We start from the raw sequence: 24,701 nt of genomic DNA, 5'->3' as shown, positions 1-24,701 counted from the left end.
CTTTGATAAGGTGATAGCCAGCTATGGTGTGTTTCAATTTCAGCTCTTTATGGCTGTGGTACTGCTGCCTATTAGCTTGATTTCATAGACCTTAAATTGGTTCTGTGTATAACAGAGCTACAAGTCCCCTGTATAGTATCTTTCCATAGGACAGCAACGTGAGAGAAATTGTTTTGCTGACTGTCAGAGGTGTCAGTGTGAGATTCGTGCTTTATATTTTTAATACTTTTTTATTAGCTGTTACTAGTTGATATCTTTAAGACTATCTTTTCACATTAGTACTTTTCCTGGATGGCTTTACTTTTTCCATTGTAACAAGAACAGAACCTTTTTTTCTCTCAAGTAATTCTCTAGCCAGCAAGAAACCATTGAATGTCATAGTGAAAGGGTCTTTATATGTCTTTATGTGAGTAGCTTTTTTTTTTCATTAAACTGCTGCATATCTAGATACTATAAATGTCATTTGGATTCTCAAGGTTGTCAAAAATGAATAGTTTGTTTCTTCTTGCTGTCTGAAATTTATCTGACAAAATTAGGTTCAACATAAAGCACAGATAGGTAATGAAAACAGCTATTGTGCAGGTAGAAAATCTGTGACTAATTAAGTAGATGGCATCTGGATGTGACCACAATCTATTTGTGAAGGCCTGTAAATAGCATCAAAGATTTGTGACCATTAGGTCTGTGGACAGCAGGAAATATTTGAAAGCCAAAGCAGGATCAAATGTTTGGGTAAAAATTACGGTTATAGCTAACCACAAATCAAATGAGAGCTGTTAGAATGTTGTTTGTTATCCTGTGGTTGAATGTAAATTCTCAGCATTGCTCGTTTGATTTGTAAAGCAAATGGGGGTCAGGCTGCACCCTTGAAGACATGTGAGACGTTCAAGTAAGACAAGTAGGTTATGCTGACTTCATTGTGCTCTGCCTGTGGAAGCTTTCTGAAGGTATTTCTTGCTCTACAAGTACAGGCATGGTTCCTTACTGTTGAACACCCTGTGTATTTTGTTTCCACGGAACCTCACGCTTCTGTTTGTGCATGTTAAGTACCTCATACAGTAAAATGCTTAAAGAGCTGTCTGGTGTAATTTGCCTGCTCTTCTGTTAGAATGCCATGAAGCATGTGCTTTTTGGCTCCCTTGGGGACCAGCAAAGCCGAAAAAAGTTCCTGGAAGTCTGTATGCTGCTTCTCATTTCCAGTAGCTCTGGTGAATGAGCTGTACGTTTGGTGGGAATCTCACCAAGAAAGCAATGTACTGGCATGTGTGAGCTATTACACTCTAGCAGTCATAAAATCTTCATTGGCATCTCATTTAATACCTGTCCTGGACAGATGGCACTGAAAGGAATAATCTTCATCTAACTGTAGGAGCTAAATCTCTTAAGTTCATACGTGAAGGTCAAAGGTCGTAACAGTGGCCAAAGAAAACCAGTCTTGTTATCCTTAGCTTCTAAACATGTTCAGGAGAGTGTCATCCAGCCAGTCTTTAGGCAGCCTTGCTTAGGTCCTCCTTAGTGGAGAGGAAGAGAGATGTCTCAAAGACAAGAAACAAGAGCTGGGGCAGAAGTGTCAGAAACTGTCTGTCTGGGAAAGGAATTTAAGTCCACTAATGCAAACCATAATTCTGTAAGATGAGGAGGCAAAGCTTTCAGATACCAAAGCAATATGTCTAATGATATATCTAATGATATATCTATCTAATCTAATGTACCTCCTGCCTTGAAGGAAGGGATTTAATGAGCGGCACTTCTGTGAGTTCCAGTTGAGTTAAATTAGTAAAGTTGAGACTTTCTTTGTTAGTATCTCTTGTGATGCCTTCTTTATCCAAGCTTCCTTTTACATGTTCTGAAGGGGGCCTAGAATGTAAATACCAAGCTAAAGCAATACTGCAGGTGTTTAATGACTTATTTAGCCCCTCCAGACCAATATTATGAATGACTTTGTGGATAAACTATTAAAATATGTTCTGGAGTGTGTCACATACTCATAATGTGCATTGCCATAGAGCCCCATAGACAGAGCTGCACCATTTTGTTGTAGCTAAGTACTTCAACCATTCTGGTGTACCTAAGATCTGTTTTTACTAACATTTATGTTAAATTTTATCCTACAGTTTTTACCTAGGTAAAGGTAATAATTTATGTACCAAAATAGTATTTTTTTTTTAGTATTCTTCCTTAGTATCGTGCATCAAATGTTTTTAATCGTGCTGAGAAATTCAGAAGATTCAAATTACTCAAGCAGGGCTTGAAACTCTGTGTCAGATACGTATTTTAATGTTTGAGCTTGATTTTTCATAACTAGTCCTTACTGCTTCTTATTAATTTTTCTGTTTTACTTGTTTGAATTTGGGTGTATTTGGTGTTTGTAAAGGTGTGTTGACTACTCCCTGTGAATTTGAGCCATTGGAAACAATGCACCAACGTTAAGTTGCACGTGCAAATGAAGGGAGGGGTATAGATCTTCTATGGGGTACAAGCTGAAGTGAAATAAGGCAGCTGAATTTGTGTTAATATAAACTCCTAGAAGTTGGGAGTTTCAAGTGAATAGAGTCGTCGTAGTGATAAAAAGGGACATACTTTAAAGTTTATATTTTTTTTTCTCAGCCATTTACTTACATAGCAATGACTTGGGGGCAAAAATATTTTTATGGTGTTGCTTGGTTATAAAATAAGTAGGAGCTCTTAGACATAAATATTCATCTGGAGAAAATGAGCAATAAGTTGTTCTTGCCAAATATCCTTGGCCTCTCTTACTGTTTAAAATTTTGAGTTTATTATTTTGAAGTAATTTTTGCATTTTTGTGAGATGTCCATGATACAAATCATGCTCTGAAGATACTCACGGCTTTCTTTAGAAAAAGATATCTGGTATTGAAAGAATAGAAGTATCTTTGCTTTACATTTGTTTTAGCTTATACATGGTGTGGCTTTTAATAGTAGTGCATAAATGAAACCTTAATTCTTGAAAGTATAAATGTAGATGTCTACATCTAGCCAGTTCTAATCAAGTTTATTGCCTATTCTGCAATGGCTACTTCTTGTAAAACTAACATAAATATAAATGGAATTAATAAGAGATAAGAAAGAACCACCGCTAGCTGGTGATGCAACTTGGAACAGAAAATATGAAAAGGAGGTGAAGTAGATCATATTATGAGATGTCCAGTGGAAACAGCTGATAACTGGTATTGTTTCGTTTTGATTGTCATTAATTTTTTTTTTTGTTTCACATTTCTTTGTATCATTTAATGGTATTTTCACTTGTCTTCTTTTGTAGGAGGCAAAGGTAGAAGTAGTATCAGTTCGAGAGTTTGTCCTTCGTTTCAGTTTTGTATAACATTTTATTTCAGGTTAAAATACGTCCCAAACCAAAAGAAATCTTTGGATTCACTAATAATTTTTAAGAACATGTTATCAATAACAAAATAGCAGTAGTTGTTACTTACATAGTTGAGGCTAATTTGAAAATATAAGCAATACAAACTTTGTGTTTAGGTATAAGAAATTAACTTTTTATTCCATGGACCTTCTCCATTTTGATTACACAAGGATTGTAAGTGCCACCTTGTGGTCAGTGTATCTTGTTATAGGACACAAATTGGTGAGGTAGGATAGTAAAATTCAGTTTAAGTTTTCTTTGGGGTTTTGAGGATTTTTATTTATTGTATAAAATGTCTTTCTCTTAAGTTTCTTTGTCAAAAGGCTAAACTGGATTACATGTGTAAATCTAGATGTTGTCTTACCCACATGGGTATTTGATGGGTGAATAACAGATTGATAAAGCAGCAAAGCCTGTGTTCTTATTTCATGCTTTTCTAAGGGTGAGTGTAGTGTTTGCTAATTTAGTTTAAATTTTGGATCAGTTCTTAGAGACTCCTGAGATAAATCCTGTAGTTAGTTACAGTTCTGTTTATGTGGGAGAATGCTGTAAATAACAAACAAGAGAGTCAATATGCAGTTTGGCCTCAGGAGCACATGTGCTGACTGCTGTTTCAAAAATTGCAAACCAGTTCTATGAATAGGTGTCGGAAAGGGGAACAGATTATCATTGCTAAAAACACATGTGGAAGCTTCTCAGACTTAGCGAGGGAAGGCACAGGTAACCTCTGACACAGCAACACTGGCATGGTTCTGAGAAGCTTTGAAGGTTACATCTAAATGAGGGGACTGGTGTGTAAGAGAACTCCCAGAAAACCAAATATTTACAGCTTTAGCCTGAAAGCATCTGTCACAGACAGGAAAAAACAGTATTTGCATACTAAATGCTTTGCTAAATAGTCAATAACAGTGTTTGCACGTGTGAATTTAACATTGAGGTGGGTAAACTGTTAGGTAAATTGGGGCTGATAAATCTTGTAGTTCTGGCTGCAGCGGCAGTGGCCATTTCCAGTGGCAGAAGTGAAAGAGATTCAGGTATGTGTGAAGCAATTACTGAGTATAAAGGGCTATCAGTGACAACGCTGACATTTGTTTTTCTTTGTATCGTCCAGCTTTTTGAAGTTTCTGGGTAGGGCTGAGTTTTGTGTAATGTAAGATGACATTTGAGGACTGAACAGTAGAATCATAAACCAATTTAGAAAATGGACACCATTATATTCCTTCAGAGTTCAAACCCTTTATAAGACTAGACACAGACAAAGAGTCTCCAAGGAGACCTCCTGAGTTATTGTCTGAGGTGAAAGGGCTCTGCAAGGCCATTAATCATGCTGCATTTGTAGTACTATGAATCCCACAACTTTAAGTTGAAAATCCTCCATACTTAAAAAAGGCCATGAAGTAAATTGTGATTCCAGCAAGCTATTCCTGGTTAATCAAGAACAATAAATTATAGTTACTCATGTGTCTTTTGTAGATGGCATTTCACTGGAGACTAGAGCTAATTCCTAGGCCCAGCTCCCACTGATTTCAAAGGAAGCCTTTCCACTGATTTCACTGAGTAACTAATATAATACAGATATGTTTCTCCATGAAGTTGATATTGTTGGACAAATTTTGGAATATCTGACCACTTGCTGCACGTATACTATGCTTATAAAACTGGAGGGAGAAGGGGAGGTTAGAAGAGATGCAGAAGAAAACATTCTTACTAATCCTTTCAAAGCTCCCTGGGTATTCTTGGCTCAAAAACCTGCTGCATTCGCTCACCTGAGTGTGTCTAGACCTTGGTCACGAAGTGAGATGTATTATATGATGGTAATGCACCATCTTTTAGCACAATTGCACTACAAGGAAGCATATATTGTTTGTTTCACCAATACATTAAGTTGAGCAAATATTAGGAGAATTACATTCACAAAGAAGAAACTGCAGTTTAATTAGCTTGAATCTGGGCTCTGTTTTACGTTTTTCCTCATTGTCTTCCTCTCCTTTACCCCAGCCACTCTGTAACCATTTGCAGTCAGTTTGAATGGTGGGATTCAGGTATTTTGTGTAAACACAAAAGATTGTATACATACTCAAAAACATTACTAAGCTGTGGTAACTAGATCACCCTGTATTCTGTATCCATTTGAAATGTTACGTTAGCAGCCGAAGGAAAAGAGCAGGAACACTGTTGAGCTGTTCCTGTTTTCAAGAATGTTAGTGTATCAGTGAGCAGCAGCAAGACAGAGGTGTTAATGGTAGAAGAAAGGAATAGCTAAGACTGAATCAGTTCTTCCCACCCTTACCCCTGATGCAGTAAGAAACAAGATGTTGCTTATAGTAAAAAGTGGCAAAATGAATAACACTGGAGTGTACAATGAAATGTTCTCAGGATCAAGAGAGCACCGAGAGGAGAAGCTCTGTGGCTGGTAGGTGACTGTTCCTCCTCAGGACTCTTTCAGCTGCAAAGATTCCTACAGATTTCAGTGAACTTAGCAGAAACCTACATAGCATATTCTGAGCTTTAAATACTGGAAGGAGAGCTTCCTCTGAAGTATTTGTCATTGCCTTTTCTGTAAGGTATAATAGAGAAATTTATCTTGTTCATTGTATGTTTGTAGAAGCAGAAAATACAAGTTACTAGAGGAGCATTAGAAATGTAGTGAAGCTGCTATTGAAGTGTCATTCATACAGGTCATTGTTCTACAGTTGGAGTCTAGTTAATAATCCAGTTGATGCACAAACCAGAAGGGAATTAGTCTTGCATTCCCATAACCATCTTGGCCCTACAGTGCTAGGGAAAACGAGACTTCTTTCCTGGTTTCTGCATCAACAGGGTTTCTAACTTGGTTCAATTTGCAAAAAAATTTCCTTGAGGAGTGACACATCAATAGCCGCTTAAGTTTGGATACAGGACGCCAAGTGAAAATAGTGGTATAATGGGAGGCGTGGTCTGGGACTTAGGTGTGCCAGGAGTTTTGGGTTCTTCCACAGACCTCCAGTGTGACTGCAGGTTTTTCTAGCAATCTTATCCTTCCAAATGTAAAAACAGTGTGAAAAGGTGGCTGCTCATACACCCCTTCTTCTGACTGTGTCCATGGGTGACTAATTTGTGGCTCTTGAACAACTTAATCGTTGTCTCTGTTTTGGTTAGGACTTCGTTGTGAGTGATGGTGGACTGTGGTGTTTGGAGGGTGGCCTGATAGTCTGCATCTGTATGTGGGGGCTGCCGGGTTTTCTTTGTCGGACATGCTGGTGTTTCCCTTGTTTCTGGCAGCTGTATCCTGTTGTGTTGTGTGCTGGATGGGTGAACTATGCTGTGTTTTTACCCGGTTTTGGGGAATGTTTCATCTTTAATGCCTAGGTACAATGATGCCTGAAACAGCAAGCTCTGACTCAGGCATTTCTGTGCTTTGCACAAATAAACCCAGGTTTTATTCTGAGGAATGCAGAGGTTCTAATTATATGTGGTTACTTTTCTGCTTTCTAATAACTTAAAGATAGTGTAATCAGATTCAAGGTGTATTAAGTATCTGTGGCTTATCTTAAAAGTGGCTCTTGAGGATTTGGAGCTTCCCCTCTAGCCAACTCAAATTCCAACCTGTATTCCAGAAGTCAACAGCAGGCGTTTTGTCTGTGCGCTGTTTAGCTGTCAGCCATTCCAACTGCTTGTGCACATGGAATCACGAGTTCCTGCTTATCTCCAGGCTATACTCAGGCCATAACCAGTATGAAAATTCCAGGACATCATATCTCTTCCTTGATTGCTGATGAAGTTCTTTGTATGTTCTCACAAAACAGAAGCTGATTTTTTTTAATAGATATGTTGGGGTTTTTTTTATGAAACTGTTACAAAAATATACAGCAGCATTGGTTTTGTAAAAATAGAGTTATGTTCCTGGTCAGTGAAGAGGTCTCTAAGTTAGAATGTCGGCTATTGGGAGCATGTTTTACATATCATACAAATGGTGACCTCACCCCAGTGGCCTGGGGGCAATACTAAGTTTCTAATGTGCATGTTCTATTATGTCCATTTCATTACCGGTTGAATTAAGATAACATCTTCCCATTTCTGCTTGAAAGGCTTGGCAAGTAAAAACATCAGACTGTATATGGAGAAAATATCTGACATAGCAAGAAAAGCTCAGACTGCCTTAGAAGTTTGGCTAGAATATAGGAAACTGTTTATTAAAAGGAGGATGAAAGAAGGTCAAAGATGATTCTCTTAACAGCAGAACCATTAATGATGTAGAGCAGGAGTGAGTAAGGCTCTAGCATTTGGTAGAAATAACCAAGAATAATGGAGAAATTGTCTTGTTTATGTGTTTTTACCACCTTTCAACTTCACTGTAAGTCGCTCTAAGAGTCACTTTAATTATCTCTTAAGAGTCTTAGCTTTTTCCTTTTTTCTGTTAAATCGTTGCTGTATTTCTAGCTTATTGTGACGTCTTTCCTGACCTTCAGCTTTAGCGTGATCCCAGATTTTGGGAATGATTTCTTTGTGCTAGAACAAGCATATTCTTGGTAGACCTGAATAAACATGTTTAGGAGAATGTTTAGTGTTTAAGTGTGCGGGGGTCTTGATAGATAAAGACCTGTTGCTGAATTAGTCAGGCCCAAAGGAATCTCAAGGCCGCTTGGAGAAGCAGAGTCTGCTGTGAGAAAGAGGGGCGTTCCTCAGTCAGCGGGGTCCTGGCGTGGCGTGAATCATCGGACATATCATCAGTGAGACTCCAGAGCACGGACAGCCCACAATACTCATTTAGCGAATCCATGCTTGGAGCGTGGATGCGTGATTAGAATATAGTTACGTATATAAGGAGACTTGTTTCTGTAATAAATGGCTTAGCGTGATTCACATTGAATCGACTGGTTTGGCTAAGTCCTTATCTCGCTCTAACAAATGGTGACCCCGACGTGATACTCTGAACGGCGTACCACTGAAGTTGGGGAAAAGCCCTAGAGCGGCCCAGCCGGAGGCGGATCAGCTGGACTGAAAACCGGGCGGAGGGTAAGGATGCTCCGCATTAATTGAAGAAGTCACCGTAAAGGGTGAGCGGCTGGGAGCGGGAGGAGGGAAGAGTGAAGTTATGGGGCAAAATAAATCCTTTGAGGAAGAAGCCATAGTTAAACTCCTCCTGCCTATTCTCTCTATGAGAGGACTTAAATAAGAAGAAAGTAACATATGTAGACTATTAATTCGGTACAGAATTAATGGCTACCCGGGAGAAAATGAGAAGGCTTTTAAATGTTAACTTTGGAACGATAAAGGGCAGAAATTATGGAATAAGGTCAACAATGGAGATGATAAAGAAAATAAATCATTAGTGACTACATAGAAGCTTAAAATTTCCACCTTAAAAGACTTTAAGGCCGAGCGGGCTACCGTTGCCAGAATTTTTCCAGCGTTGCAGCCTGATAACAAACCTAAAAATGACTGTGAAGTTTACCCGGATCGTGTTTTTTGACCCCCTCCCCACTCCATCCCCCGTTGTGCCGTCCCCCCGATGATACAGCAGTCTGGGGCGGGGGGAGGAAAAATGCCGAGCGGGTGGCCTCCTGTACCGTCAACAGCAAGTCCAGAGGATTGGACTCAGACAACTTGCTCAAAGAACCTGTGACAGATGAGAATGCTAAAGTCGTAAACAAGTGTACTATCAGTCCTTTTACCAATTTTACCAATCTGCTTTTACTGTCTTTCAACCTTCTAACTCCTACGAAAGAGCAGAAGGAGTCGCCGGATGAGAACTGGGCAAAAGAACTCTGTGAAAGGTAACAGCTATAGATCGTTTAGGACAGAACAATGCGGATTCTTTGAAAGGGGCAGGTATCCCACAACTCCTGGAAGAGACACTAACTGACACACCACAGCTACAGACACGATAAATTTCTGAAATCCTGAGGTAGTCAACAGATCTTGCATATCAAGCTATGAGAGAGGTGTCTGAAACCAACAAAGCAGCCAAATAATTTGCAACTGTTAATCAGTGTCCCAATGAGAATTACATGCAATTTATTGACTATCTTCAAGACACCATCAGTAAGCAGGTTGAAAACTTAGAAGCTGAGGAAGCACGAGTGTTGAGATTAGCAGTAGAGAATCTAATGTTTGCTATCAACATGTTATTTGCAAGTTTTACAGTACATATTATGTGCTCCTGTGTATTGCCTCTCTGAAAATCAAGCAGCTTGTCAGGAATGTGAGTTAATTGTTTTCAAGCAGGCCTGTGCGTTCCCCCCGCTTCCCCTCTCTCCCCCTCCCTCCCTCCCTGTTCTCAAGGTTTTTACTTGCAAGATGGGGTCAGGAATAATTGTTTTCAGTTGTGTTCCTAAAAAATCAGTATTGGGAGGTGTTTTAAAACTTGGGAAAGCACTCGGAATTATAAGGAAGGAAGATCTTGTAAAACATTGTAATTAGTGGTGGTTGCGGCATAAGTTAAATGATTGGGAATAGTGTCCGGGGAATAGAATCTTAAAGTATAACACCTTGTTGCAATTAATGTTGTTTTTAGGGCGAGAAGAGTGGAGCAAAGTAAATCCCTACAAGAGATCATTAAATCATTTCAGACAGCTGAGAGAGTTAACTGATAACACACAGGTCACAGCAAACTTGTTAGAGTCTGCAAGATGCTTTCCTTATTAACCTGTTTTCTTTGTGGGTATCTGTTTAAGTACGTTGCAATTTTGGTAGGTCTGTGCTATATGGTACGATAAGTTCACAGTTTGTTAAATCATGAGAATCCGTTGACTGAAAATGTGCATTTTGTGATAATTCAGAAGATCATGAGTAATTTAATTCTTTACTGCGTGAATGTGATCGTAAAATTTTGCGTGTAGTAGCTGTTATTTTTCTCTCCAGCATGCTACCTTTATTCCAGCATTCAGACTTGCGCAACTCTGTGACAGGCTGTCTCTCATGTCGGTGCACTAAATTTGGCTTTTTCGTATGCACATCAAGTAAAGAATCCAGGTTTTGGAATAACAGTTGTAGCGCACCAGATGAGACACTGGAAACGAAACAAAGCAAAAAAGAAGGCCTTGCTCAGTCCAGCGGGGGGGCCGATGGGCTCCGGCGCCACTGACTCTTTTTGTCAGGGAGACCCAGAGGTACCTCCGCCTGGCTGAGCAGTGAGCGGCCCAAAGGTGCAATGCAAAAATTGAGATATTGCATTAATTAGTGTGACTGTGATCCATCTGCATATTTGAACTGGGTATTTGGTTTTCACATCTGAGCTCAGTATTTTGGTTTGCATATTCATATTTGGTACCAAAAGAATCTTTTCTGGGGAGATAATTACAAAATGGGAACCGGTTCCACTGCTAAAATTCCACCTTGCTCCCCCTTAGGATGCATCCTTACACATTAGAGTAATTGCTTATATTGTTAGAAAAGCATTTAAATTGTTAAAATGCTATGATAGATGTGAATTTAGAAGAGGTTGTATTTAAAAGTTGCTAGAATATTAACTGATTTAGATTTAGGAAAATAGAATAATGGATTGATGTTTATTATACTGGTTTATACTGTTTTTTGACATCTCTAAATTGTAAAAGGTAAATGGAGCTAAGGAATGTAACTATTGTTGAGCTACTTGAAATTGCATATAAAGTGTATTATGGCTGGAATGAAATGGGAAAACAAAAGACCAAAACATCCCAGGCCTGTGTGCAGCTCATTGTAACTGAGGAGTTTCCCAGAGCCTCCCACTTCGTACCAGCCATTATGCCAGCTGCGTGACCTTGGTTATCTCTAAACTGCAGCAAGAAGAGAAAGAAAAACAAAAATGGAAAAACCTGGCTGCCTGCTTTTAAAGCAGTGAAAGGGGGGTTTTCTCTCCCCCCCACAGCAGCGATGTAATACTGAATGGAGCAGTCCGAGGGTGAAGTTTAAAGGCATCCTTAGCAGACCCATAGTTCTAATGAAACTGGAAAATTAAACCAAAAATCTGTTGATAGACTTATTCTGTGGTAATTAGTTGTAAGAGACTTCTTAGTAAATTCACCATGCTAGCTTTTGAGGTCATGGGAGAGAACGAAAGAAAGGCCATTTTTTGAGACCAATAGAATGCCAAATTTGGAACAAAGTTTTAATACATGAATTCTTATAGTTGCCAGAAAGTCCTATACCTCTCTTAGGTTAAGATTTGTTAAGTAAATTAAGCTCAAATAACGTTTTCTGAGAATTCTGTTTAGTTGCACGGCCTACAAGAAGCTGCTGGGATGGTGCAGATCTGCTTGCTGCAAGTGAGAAATCTCCAAGGAAATCTCAAATGCTGTATTTCCACTAGTATTAACAGCCAATGTTTCGATAAAGCAAATTCTACACTGATAGATCTGAAACAGGACTTCGATCCGGTAAGGGAAAACAATATCCAATAAATATGACAGCCAAAATGGAGTTAGAAACTTTGAGGAATGAATTTACGACAACCTTACAGGCTGACTGCATTCGATTGGACTTGCAGATTTGTCTATAGCTACAACATAGAAACAACCTGTGGCTATTGTGGGACAGTATGATGAGATTGCTAGCAAACTGATATACCGACTGTTATATACCAATTGTCACTCTGATCAAGAAAATGCAGGGAATGAATTTCAGTCTTAATAGGCCATGATCCTTTTGTCATATATGTACCATTTGTGAAATTTAACTCTGATTTTTTATTTGTAATCTATGTCTTTATAAATTGCACTAGCTGGTTTTCTTAACAGCACAGCTTTTGGCATGCCTAAATGTAAATTGCTGCAGAACCTGCAAGTCTTTAACATCAGGTCATAGGCCATACTTGTATTTGATCTGAGCCTACATACTTGCAAAGTTTTTGTTGATGGTTCTGGGAAGTCCCATAAAGGTGTAGTGGTTTGGTGTGGAGATAACAATTGGCATCATTCTGTAAAAATTACTGAAGGTTCAACCCAATTAGTAGAACTTGGCACACCTCTAAATTACTTAGAGCTTTTTAATGAGGAACCTCTAAATTTGATTTGTGACTTTGAGTACGTAATCAAGATCTAACACACGTATCTGGTTCTGAACTTTTTGTTTGTTTGTTGTTTGTTTTTATATAAAAAAAGGGGGGAAGTAGGGGAAACACCACAAAACCAATTGTCAAAAGCATTGTATGTGATGAAATACTTTGCAAGTATGACCCAAAACCATGCTAAATCAGAAAGAACCTACATTAGTTATGGTCAAATCACTAGTCAATGGAAAAGGCCACATCAGTTGATAACCTGGGGAAAAGGTTATGTTTGTGTCATTACAGGCCGAGGATTGAAGTGGATTCAACAAAGATTCAACGGATGCACAGGAGGGAGATAAGTTGTGAGGACTGATTCAGATGTAAACCATGGATCCTAATTCAGTGTTACAGATGCTCGCAGACCTGGTGGTCTAGAAGCCTATTAGCAAGCAGGTGGTGTACCTTCTGTGGAGAATGGCAATTTGAACAATCAGCAGGAGATCCAAAAGGGTGATATTATGATTACATAGTTAATGCATAGATAAGGTAAAATTATGAGATATCTCTACCATAGTAAACTAAGTTTAGCAACTGATAAAGTTTTAGAAGGGTTATCAAGGTTAAGCTATTGATCTTTTAAATAGGTTAAGATAACTTTTAAGATATTAATTCAATTATTAGTATATGCTGATGATATTAAGTATATTACTCTATAAACTGCGCAGTTATAGATATTTAGGAGGTTAAGAGAAAATATTGTATTAACTTGTCTGGTTATTTTGAATCTATTAAAATAGTGTGTTGATAAGGTTGTTATAGTAGAATTAAGGTTTTAAGAATAGGCAGGTAGTAGTTTGATCTTATTAAGTAAGGTTTGACTGCATTATATGTAATTGTAATTATGTTGTTAATCACGTGTTCTATGTTGCAGTATATTTCAAAAATGATGCACTGTGCGGTTCAAGGGGCCTGACTAATTCAGGAAAAGAAAGGGGGAAGTGTGCGGGGGTCTTGATAGATAAAGACCTGTTGCTGAATTAGTCAGGCCCAAAGGAATCTCAAGGCCGCTTGGAGAAGCAGAGTCTGCTGTGAGAAAGAGGGGCGTTCCTCAGTCAGCGGGGTCCTGGCGTGGCGTGAATCATCGGACATATCATCAGTGAGACTCCAGAGCACGGACAGCCCACAATACTCATTTAGCGAATCCATGCTTGGAGCGTGGATGCGTGATTAGAATATAGTTACGTATATAAGGAGACTTGTTTCTGTAATAAATGGCTTAGCGTGATTCACATTGAATCGACTGGTTTGGCTAAGTCCTTATCTCGCTCTAACATTTAAGGAAAAGCCAAATGAAACTAACTGCAAACGGAAACTAAGCTGCAACTGCAGAACTCATCACATGTATCACTGCCGATCTATTATGGGTCAATTCCTTCTATTAAGAAGGAAAGAAATCAGACTATTTAGCCTGTAGTGCAGGCATGACAGAATAAGGGTCATTTCAGGGCAGGTGTGTAGCTGTGTAGACACAAACACACACATTTTATTTCCATTTGTTGTTTATATGGATGAAGAGCACAATAAATGTTGTTTGTTTTTTTCTGTTGTGCTGCTGTTTTGCTTGAAGTTGCTAGTGCTCATCCTTGGAATGGATTACTCAGGTGCAATTGCAAGAAAATACAGTAAGCTACAGAAATAACAAGATACCCAGAAAAAAACCCCAAAGATTTCTAAAAAGGCAGATTCAAGTCTTTTCATGGATCTTAGAAGCACAAAAACAGAAATAATATCTATGTACCGAGAAAACCATGTTTAAGTCATCTACCACATAACCTTGAAGTTACTGTCTATTTACATGTCAGCTTTAAAGGATTTTCTCTTTATTGTTTTTTTCTGCATCATTTAATGGACGAAGTTCAAATAATAATTTCAGTACCAGTCTGTCTTTAACTGTGCTTTATCTTGGCTTGGTTTAAATTTATGTTTCTTTATAGTGCAATATATGCAGATTTACAACATGAATGGTGGAAATGCCAGACTCCTGACATTTGGATCAGAGTGTGTGATACCTAATTTAAAAAGACATGTAGTTAGAACCCATTCAACCATTTTCCTTATCTGAATGTCAGTGAGAAGCCTAAATATAAATTTTGCAAAATCCTAAATGAGTCCTAGTAAATATCTTCTCAAAAAATCATATCATTCTGAATTAATTCTGTAGATGGCTTGTTTAAATGAGTTCTGACAAGAAGAAAATAATGTTACTGTGACATGGCTGAACACCTGCCTGCCCATGGGAAGTGGAGAATGAATCCCTTGTTTTGCTTTACTTGTGTGAGCGGCTTTTGCTTTACCTATGAAACTGTCATTACCACAGCCTATGAGTTTTCTCACTTTTACTCTCCTGAGTCTCTCCCCCACCTCAGCGGGGAGGAAGAGCGAGTGGCTGTGTGGGGCTTAGTTGCCAGCTGGGGTTAAACCACAACAAAAGCTTAAATCCTAACATATTCAAAATATTTTCGTGAACAATATGATACTTTATAGAAGGGAAAAAATAAAATGCAAATTAGAATACTGAAAAGATATTATCTCCTAGCAAAGGTAGTTTTAATCGTCTTGGTGTTTCATTATTTTTGCTGGATTCACTGTCAAAGGATGTTAAACTCCTTTGGAAGGATGACCAGAAGTTTGAGAAAGGAAGTATTAGTAGTTCTGATACTGTTACATTATACCATGCTGTAAGACTCACGTACCAAGTTTGTCAGAACATGGAGTGGAGAAGCAGTAACATAAAGACATCATCTCTTGTAGTTAACCCCCAGAATCACCCACAATGCTAATACTTAGTCTCAGTACTTCTGTTTATTCCACAGAGCAGATGAAAGAGTGTGTGTTTTTTGGTGGCTAAATCAGTGATACCAAGTTGGAGATGTATTATAGTATTGCTGAAGCTGAACAGCAGGTATGGTGGTCCCAAGAAGCTCTGTTTCATAGGACAATACCATATAAAACTTAATTAGCAGTAGCCTCGGCAATTAGTAGAACTAGGATTTATTGATAATATACAGTGGTAAAGCCAATGTCCTACCAGTAGCCAGGTATTCTTCTGCCACCCACTTCTTTAGTGGTGCTTTAGGCCATGCACCTTGCTTGATTCCTCTTCTCATGCTTGTTAGCAGCTGGATCAGCTGTGGTACATCCATAACTGGCCCTGACCCTTTTCTTAGAATTTTTGACTTATGTATGACTTCTGTTAAACTTTTTATTCTTCTGTCTTCCAGCCCCATGGATGCCTAGGCTTCAGATTACTTATGTATTATAACTTGCAGCTAACTGTCAATATAACTAATTTTTGAAGTTAATGGTGATAATACACTGCAACTCAGAGCTGTGGCTTTCCTACCTGATAATACAAAGCAGCTAAAGCAATGGACGCGAGTTATTGTCATGTTTTATTACTTATGCCACTCTACCACATAAATTGCAATTTTTAATAGAATCATTTAGTACTGGAATTGTAGCATCTGTTTTCCATTTCAAGGATCAGCACTTCATGTTTTCAGATGCCTGGCACCAGCCCTGTTCTATTGTATACATAGTCCGAAATCCCTATTAAGTCCACCACTGAATATTTCATCCAGATTGTCCCTTGTTTCTCTCAAGAGTTTTTATTTAAATTAATTTTGGCATACAGTTGGCTGTAATTCTTGAGCAGTGTGTTTTATGCTAACTAGTAACTTAGAGTTTCTTGAACCACTTTGCAAAATAGTTGAGCAATACAGAAAATGTGTAGATAATGCAAGTCAAAAGTACCACTTCTAAGAAACAACACTTCGCAAGAAAATGTTCAAAGGGACAGATGTGTTCTGGACCTCTTCATATTGGTAGCCAAGGAACTGCAGTAGTCCTGTCCAAAGCCACTTGGTGGGCAGAATGCATTTACCTTTGTCTTCTCATTCATCTCCTATTCACAGTCCTAATATTTGTACATTCATAGTAGGAATGTTGTAGGTGAGGTGGCTCGAAAAGCAGTATCTGCTTTTGGATTCCTTAAATGTGTATTATATGATGAAAAAGAACTCTGAATTCTTCTTTGACCAAGGCTGCATTTCACCACTGTGAGGGTTTACTGGGCTGTTGAGTTGGATGTTAATTTATTTGGCACCCACTTTACATCTCAAGCTTGCAGAGTTGTACAAGGAGAGAGTCTGAGATCTCAGAGCTATCTGCTTATCTAGCAAAACTTCTGATTTTTATATCTGTTGACATAGTTAAGACTTAGTTGTGTTTCCACAGCAAGAATTGGAAGGAAAACTCACAGTGGGTTCCAGTTTGCATCACTCTTAACCTCATTTTTTCTTGCTGGTGTATCACAGTGTATTACACAATGGGGTAAGGGAATTTGTTTGCTGTGTACACATATGCTTAAATGTAACGAATACCACATCCTGAGAGAATTTAGAAGTTGGTTCATATTTTTATATGAATTTATGTTAGCCAAATAGCAAGGTGATATTTATTAAATTTATAGCCATAACAGGGGGGGGGGAAAAAAAAAAGCTGAATTATCTGTTCAGTACAGTTACATGGATTCTACGTTTTTGGTTAATTTGGGTGAATTCCGTTTACCTGCCTGGTTCTACAAGGATGGCTACCATTCCAGATCTCTGCACAGCTTCAAGCAGCTGTTTAAAAGCAGAAAGGAAACAGAATCAGCTTGCCAGAAAGGTGTTTCTTTCATCTTCCCAAAATGACTCTGGACCAAGGCCCAGGATATCATAAGTACCGAGTCCTGGACCAGAGTAGGTGTCTGATCCAGTATGTCATGACCTGTCAGTACTAGAAATCTACGCTTCATACAGTTAGAAAGGGAGATTCCCGTGGAACGCAGGCTCGCTATGTGATATCCTTTCTGGATCTGGAAATATTAGAGAGTACACAGTCATTTGTATATGTCTGCTTAAACTGTATTAAGCAAATGTCAAGGTTTTCTAGAATATATTAGTTATAACTGGCCTTTTCTTCTGAAACCTATGCAGTACTCATCTTTAAAGCGCATACTTTCCATGGAAGCCTCAGTAACACCCCAGGAAAAATTTTTCTTTGCAAAATTGTAATTTATTGCTAAATAACTGTTCTGTTGGTAAGTAAAATGCATGCAGGAGTGCACTCTGCATAATCTAGACCATTTATATAGTACTTATTTTGTTATATAAATTATCTTGTGTTATTTACTTATAGTATTACTATTTATGTTACTTATATACTTGTGGTTCTGTGGCTTTTTCCTCATTGTCAGTGGGTGGTTTCAGATTATTAGGTCCTTGTCTCCAGTAATTCATTCTTTTTATCTTTCTCAGTCCTTTCTGTGAAAGAGCATTTAAACATTACAGGCACTTTTTGTGACACAGGCTCCTTTTACCCTATATGGGAAGAATTCCAAGTAGTACAGCCAGAGATTGACAGCTGTTTTCTATTAATATGTCAGTTAACATTTGACTAAGAAAGATGTGGGAGTTTAAAACAGGTTTGCTATTTATTCCCCCCACAAGAAACCCATTTGTAGTGATCGGTTGTGTTTCTTCTGTGAACAGGAGTTCTGTTCAGACTGACCCACACTAGTTCCACATTATGATCTGAATGAATAAAACACAACTTTCTCTATACTCTTTTATTTGCTAAGAGGAAGAAAATTGTATTAGCTTGTGTTGGACTCAGTAATGATGGAGACCACCATTTATGCTAGCAATTCATATTGTATAACACCTCATACTTGAAAGGATTTCCTCCATAAAACAACTTGCTGGCAGTGGAAATTTCCTGAAAGTCACTGTATAACACAGGCTGATGCTAAGTACCACTACATTTCCATCCAAAAAATATATGGTAGAGAAAATGAAAATACTCTCAGCAAAATATTCTTCCAGGAGGACTAGCACAGATTACTCAGTCACTGGGTACAGCAGTTTTAAATTTAGATCGCTCACATTTTTCAAATTGTTTAAGCAGGTCTGAAATAATATTCTATGATTTGGTATAGTGACACGTGTAGTTCCTGTGTTTAAGCAAATGCATTACTTTGCTAACAATAAAATGCATTTTGAGGCAAAACACAAAAATACAACTTGTACATGATTTTAAGGTGTCTACCAAGCAACGCAAATGCAAGATGTTAAACGAAGTGTTCCTGTTTGAATCCAAAATCTCTTTGAAATCACGCAACAATTTGCTCACACTGGATTTGACAGGGTGGACAGATTTGTAGTTATCAGGTTATCGCACTGTGAAACAAAGAGTGCTGGGGAATCTTCTTCATCCTCTTGCTTCCTGACTACAAACAGGTACCATTGTCAAGCTTCATATGATCCTGGCAGTGATGAGTTAGATGCTTTTATTTGTGTTTCTTGGATAGTCATTAAAAAGATGTTGGGTGTTAAATATTTGTATTGGAACTACGCAGACTCTGGCTTGTACATTAGAACATTTTTTCGCAGCAAGAACCAAGAGTTAATATTGAAAATAGGAAAGAAATAGAGTGATGACAAGGCTCAAGACACTCCCTATGATGCGAGTTTGTGGTATCAAAATACTCTTTCTCTTTCCCCTCTTACTTGGATGTTTGCTTCCAGGAAAGACCATAAAGAAATTGTTAGCCATTTTTTCATCCAGAATTTTGCATGAATTTGCAAGTCTTTTTGACAATTTGAAATAGTAGAACAATACTCTATCATTTATTTTGAACATTTTCCATCAAATTACTACATTTCATAAAATAAGTGATAGGATTCTGTTCTGCTGGCTCATGTAATATTTCATTCTTATCTGAATAAGAACAAAAAGTTCTTTCTTGCCTGTGCCAGTTAATCATATAGGTAAATTGTAAGTGTTCATCATAAATGTTATCTACAGTCTATAAATACAAACCAGCAAGATCAATGAACAGAAATGTTTCTGTATAAGAGGAGATAGTCCTACTGTATGTGCACTTTTAGAGTGCAGTAAGTTGGAAAGGGTTTTTTCTGGCTTGTGTCAAATTTGTAACATTTTTTTCTGCCACTTAATTTACATTATTTTAGATTATTTTATATTCTTTTAAACTGTCCTGTCCGAGTGGGTGTTACTGAGTGGGCTGAAAATTTAGCTACTCAGTGAACAGGAGGATTGTCTAGATGCAGTAACTGCCTTGGTGCAGTAGAAAGACTTCTTAGAAACCTCTCTTGGTGAGAGCAGGCTCAGTGCTCAATTTTAGAGGAGGTTAAGACAACATTTTATATGTAAAGTAGTTCTGCATTTCTAAGAAGCCCATTTTGAATCACAACAAAATTACAGCTCCTCACCTCTTTTCTGACTAGCAGCTACCTGTTCTGTGTTGTTTTTTTCTTTCAGCTGAAGAGGGTGTAATCAGCAATGATCAATGCATTAGTGTTCTTTACTCCATTTGTATTTTTGCTGACAGTCTGTAAAAACCTGTAGGCTAACTTGAAATCCCCAAGTCTGTGAATCCTCTGGGTTTTCTTGCCTTTTTGCATACTGAAGAACAAGGGAGAAACTGCTGAAATGCTAATTCACTAAATCTTTTCAGGATTGAAGGTTCTCTGAAAGTCATGCTGTCCTTTGTTGTTATGTCTGAAGTCTGCAGTTGCAAGATCTTGGAAAAAGAAATCTTATTTTATTTTGCAGAGCATTGGCTGTGACGACTATCTGGGTTCAGACAAGGTGATTGACAAGTGTGGAATATGTGGAGGGGACAACACTGCTTGCAAGGTTGTGTCTGGAGTTTTCAAACACACACTAACAAATCTGGGCTACCACAAGATAGTGGAAATTCCTGAAGGAGCTACTAAAATCAACATTACTGAGATGTCAAAGAGCAACAACTATTTGGGTAAGTTGCACCTCAGTGAATAAAGCATTCTTTGAGCGCTAGTACAACTGGGGAAGGGAGGGTTATGCCAGGAAAGGCCTTCTAAGCAGCATGAAATAGATGTCAAGAACAAGAGAGGAGAAGGGGTGGGGGGAATCATTAAACAAACGTTTTGATCAGAACTAACTGACAGTTTATAATTTTGGCTTGATCTTGCATGGCAAACACCATAGACCTGCTACCATCTATTTCCCTGTCTGTCTGACTTGGCTTTGGTGTTTCCTCTTGGTTGGTTCTACCGTGGTGAATATACTTCCCACATTGTTAAACTTCTCTGAGAGGTCACAAATCTTCTCCTTAATTCCTGCCGGAGCTGTAACTAGTTCTGTAACTAGTTCTATGGGCAACAGTCTGAACTGTAATGTACAGGGTGTTTCAAAAAGTTGGACCCCACTTCAAAGCAGAAAGATTTCAAAATAGGTCCATCTTTTTGAAACACCCTGTAAACTCCAACATTTAACAAAAAAGTGACTCTTCAAAGGTGAAGAAATAAGCTACCCACAGTCCAAGAAAATGAAATGCTGTAGCAGGATCTTATCAGTTCTAATTTGTCCTGGTTTTACCCAAATGCATTTTTGATACATTATATATACTTATATATACTAACATTCATTTTTTCATGTGAACAGTTTGTATGGCATCCATCAACACTGTCTTGTTTGCTGACAAAATAAACCTGCAATTCTAAGTAAAGAGCTTCCATAGATGTATATTCAATAGAAAATGGGTGAGAGTCCAACTTACTTGACAGGACAGTGAAAGTAGATGTGTTACTAATAAATAAAATCATGTAGCTGAATATAATTTTTCTGTCAGATTTACATGGCAGCATCTGAAAACAGCTGGCAGAAAAATTCCCAGAACTATTTGAAAATGGCCTGAGCCACTTGAACATTTTTGTAATGGGCTGGACAGAGAACATTTTTTGCTTAAAAATAACCAGGCTGTTGGCATGTATGGGAAAGTGGCAAAGCTTTTCTTTCCCATGCTATTTCTTCTCTCCTTATTCCCTGAGCTTTTGGTTTATGCTATCATCTTTTTTTTTTTTTTATCCATTTCATATGTTTCATTTTAAAGCTCCTGGTATGGATTTAGTTTGCTAATTTTACCAGCTCCCTCCCCTGTTAGGAATTCTTGAGGCTGTTGTTCCAACTAGAAGGATTACAGCCTCTCTGCTTACGCTGTTACACAATAAACTTGCTTTATTGAGGCAGGTGAGTTGTACCAGGACAGGAATGAACATGTTCTAACAGATCAGAAAGCTGAAACTAGAGAAAGATTTATCAAGCAATTTATTGAACAAGAGAAATGGTAATTAGGAGGTTGGTTTTTGGCATACTGGTGGTCACGAGTTTCTCACTGATAAAGCAGCAGTATGTAGACATGCACATTTTTATACAGCACGTAACACTGGCAGAGCTGGGAAGCTTGAAAACTCAGATCTGGTATTTACAGGTTTCTCTATATTTATAGGAATAAGCAAAAGTCTTGAAATTTAAAAATAATTTAAAAAATCTTAAACTCATAATTATGCTGCAGCAGCAACAAGAAAAACAACCCAGCAGCCATTCCTTTAAGCATGTAGCTGAGTGCTTTGCAAAACTGAAGTTCATGTTCTGTCCATGTTCTGTCGTCATCCAGCTGTAGCCATCAGAGCTGCCTGTAAGCAGCATTCTTCTTGTTGCAAGGACTGGAAGTTAGTGCTTTTGGTTTTCCTTTCAGTTTGCACATTTTGTGGTTTCTTCAATGCAAAATCATAAGTCAGCTCAAGGTCACTAAGTTTTTATTAGAAGATGACAGCAGATGTTTCTGGGAATCCGAGTTATCCTGCTTGTCTCTGTTCAGGAGACTGTCTTGAGTTCTGTGTGGTTTCATGACACAGTTTTTACAAAGCTCCACACCTTTTCACTGCTTTGTCAAAAGCACTAAGCAAATGAGCAACCAGGAAAGTATGTTTCCACAAGGAATTATTTCTGTAAAATCCGGAGGTTCTAGAGAAAAAGCAGGCAAGAATGTGAGGCTTCTTGCCCAAAGAGTTTCAAACTCAACTGAAAGTCATCCAGACATTTGAAGGCTTCTCCATACTGCTTTTGTAAACTATTTTGTAGTGATCTATTGCTCATTGTTGCAAAACCTTTGACCCTCATAAAAAGCATAGAAGCATGGTTCTGATGATTATGCTGAATATGATGGTAGCTTATTAAGTTTCACCGATTTGAAGTATGACATTTTTGGGTCTAGCACACAAGCTGGAATGATTGCAGACTTAATTTTTAAGTTCTTGCTACTTGAAAACAACGAAGTTTTGTTAAAAGAAAAAAACGTGACAGTGGTATATGAAATGTTTTAATTCCAGAAACAATTACATTTCTGGAACATGTCATTATCTGAGTAGTCAGAATAGATTATTAGACTGTTTCAGTTGTTCAACTGGTTGGTCATGTAACTTTGTAATTAACTTCTCACCAAAACAACCAGATTTCTTGTGCATCTAGTGATCGATACTATTTTATTTGTGTATACCTTAAAAACCTTCTACAGCATTGTTTGGTTTACTTATGTTTTTTTGGTTAGTGGTGTGGGTTTTTTTGACTGTTCTCCTGTTTTCAAATGAACTAATTTCTTGCAGCACAAACATAATGTTTTATTCTCACCCCCCCCCACCCCCTCATGCCAATGCGGTAAAAATCCTTTAGGTTTTCTATTTCTTGAAGATCTTTACAGTGGGGAGAGTGTCAACATGATAAAGGAAAACTTTTAAACAGTCAAATTGATAATGGCCTGTGACTCTAATTGGTATTTCTTAAGGAGCCAAAATGAACTACCTCTAATAGACCCGTAAGGCAGATCAGAGAGTCCCCGGGAAACACCTTGTATTTTTTCTTGTGTGCATGTGTGTGTATTCAGAAAGAAAGCAATCTCCAGTTTGGGACTGCTAAATAATAGCTATTAATAATGTAATAATCAGTCTGTATATTTACTCAAGTATTTTTTTTACAGTAAGAAGCAAAAGCTATGTATTACAATTTGGGTTTAGACTCTGTCTAAAGTGTAAATAATGCTACAGGCTGTACAGTCCTGAGGTATGTACAAAACGATTTGCTTCTCCAAGTAGGTTTCAGCAATATTTTCCTACTGGCTAATGTGTTAGACCTTTCAGCAACAAGAACTGCTGACCTTGGACAGACTTTTCCATTGGCAAAGCACTTCTGTCACGTGCTGGTCTTGTACAGAAAGAGACAGACGTACTTTTTATCCCACTGGTAATCATCAGCTGGCCAGTTCTCATACCCTGAAACGGGAAGCTTGCCTCTGAACTAAGTAGGACCATAATACCTTAAATGGGACCAGTACATTACAGCACTTAAGCTGCAAAACGTGTGGGTTTGAGTATAAATACTTTAGCATCTTTGGGATTGGGATTTGAGATAATGGCAAAATTTTTAAGTCAAATTACAGGTATCTGAAGTGATTATTTAGAAAGTGCTTTTTGCATGTTGAATCTTGAGAACCTGATTCAAAGAAGCTTGTTGTTATCCATATCTGTAGCCTCAACAGCAAGACAATATGACAGGAGCAAGGTATCAATAATAAGAATTAAATTTTAGCTTCATACAGGAGTGGAAGATAAAACAGTTGAAAATGTATTCCTTTTGAAATACACTTACCCTGTGTAATGAATTTATTCTTACTTGGAAAGAATCTGGTAATATCCCGTAAGTCAAGCAACAGTTTCTGTGTAGAGCAGGTGTCTGAGTCTGGAGTCATTAGACTGAGGTGCAGTTCTGCAAATGGGACCGGGCGCTGCCGGCCGCGGAGGCAGGAGAGGTTCATGAGATAGCTCATGGAAGGAAAGTATCTACATTACAGTTTTGGCAATTCTCTTAACATTTTGTGCCTTACCTGCATGCTGTTTACTACAAAGATGTTTCATAGCGGAATTTATTTCATTGCTAATTGTAAAGCTGTTTACAGTTCCTTCAGGGAACTGTGTTATGTATTTCAGTTGTGGTTTGCATGGAATTAAGTTATTTCGGTCACTAAATGACATAGGGAGATCCTTGGATCTAATCCATTTTCCCTGCTTTCTGCAAAATGGTACTCTGCTATTCTAGCATCTTCTATTAGCACACACCAGTATACAGTGTTTGTGATTAAAATAAGATTTACATTTTTTTAAACCAAGTCCAAGAGATGTTAATAGCATTCTTTTGAATATTGATTTGCCTGAACATGAATATGGATTTAAGGAATTCATCATATGAAAACAACAGTGGCTGATACTAAAGGCGCTGTGAAAAGATTCTTTAAAAAATATTTGGATTCAGTGTTCCCTGCAGCAGATAACATTCAAACAGTGTGTCTCAGGATGAGATATTGTTAGCAGCTCTTGAGCTTAAAATAACATTTTGAAATCAGTTTAGAGATTCAGATTTACAGCAAAT

At 38.0% G+C, this 24,701-nt stretch overlaps 1 protein-coding gene across 3 annotated transcripts in view; it reads left to right on the top strand.

Annotated features, from left to right (window-relative positions):
* Window positions 1-24,701, top strand: part of THSD4 (thrombospondin type 1 domain containing 4) — a 105,948-nt gene that overhangs the window by 32,194 nt on the left and 49,053 nt on the right. For 2 of the 3 annotated variants that reach the window (XM_082060656.1, XM_082060658.1), the window contains one exon: window positions 20,013-20,217. In XM_082060656.1, coding sequence (XP_081916782.1) covers window positions 20,013-20,217 — 205 coding nt within the window. Of the gene's footprint in view, window positions 1-3,159; window positions 13,570-20,012; window positions 20,218-24,701 lie in introns of those variants that run through there. The other variant, XM_082060657.1, reaches the window with a different exon arrangement.

This window comes from Streptopelia decaocto (genome assembly GCF_964273445.1).
Source record: "Streptopelia decaocto genome assembly, chromosome: 9".
Classification (NCBI taxonomy): domain Eukaryota; kingdom Metazoa; phylum Chordata; class Aves; order Columbiformes; family Columbidae; genus Streptopelia; species Streptopelia decaocto.
This window is presented reverse-complemented; position numbering and strand designations above follow the sequence as displayed.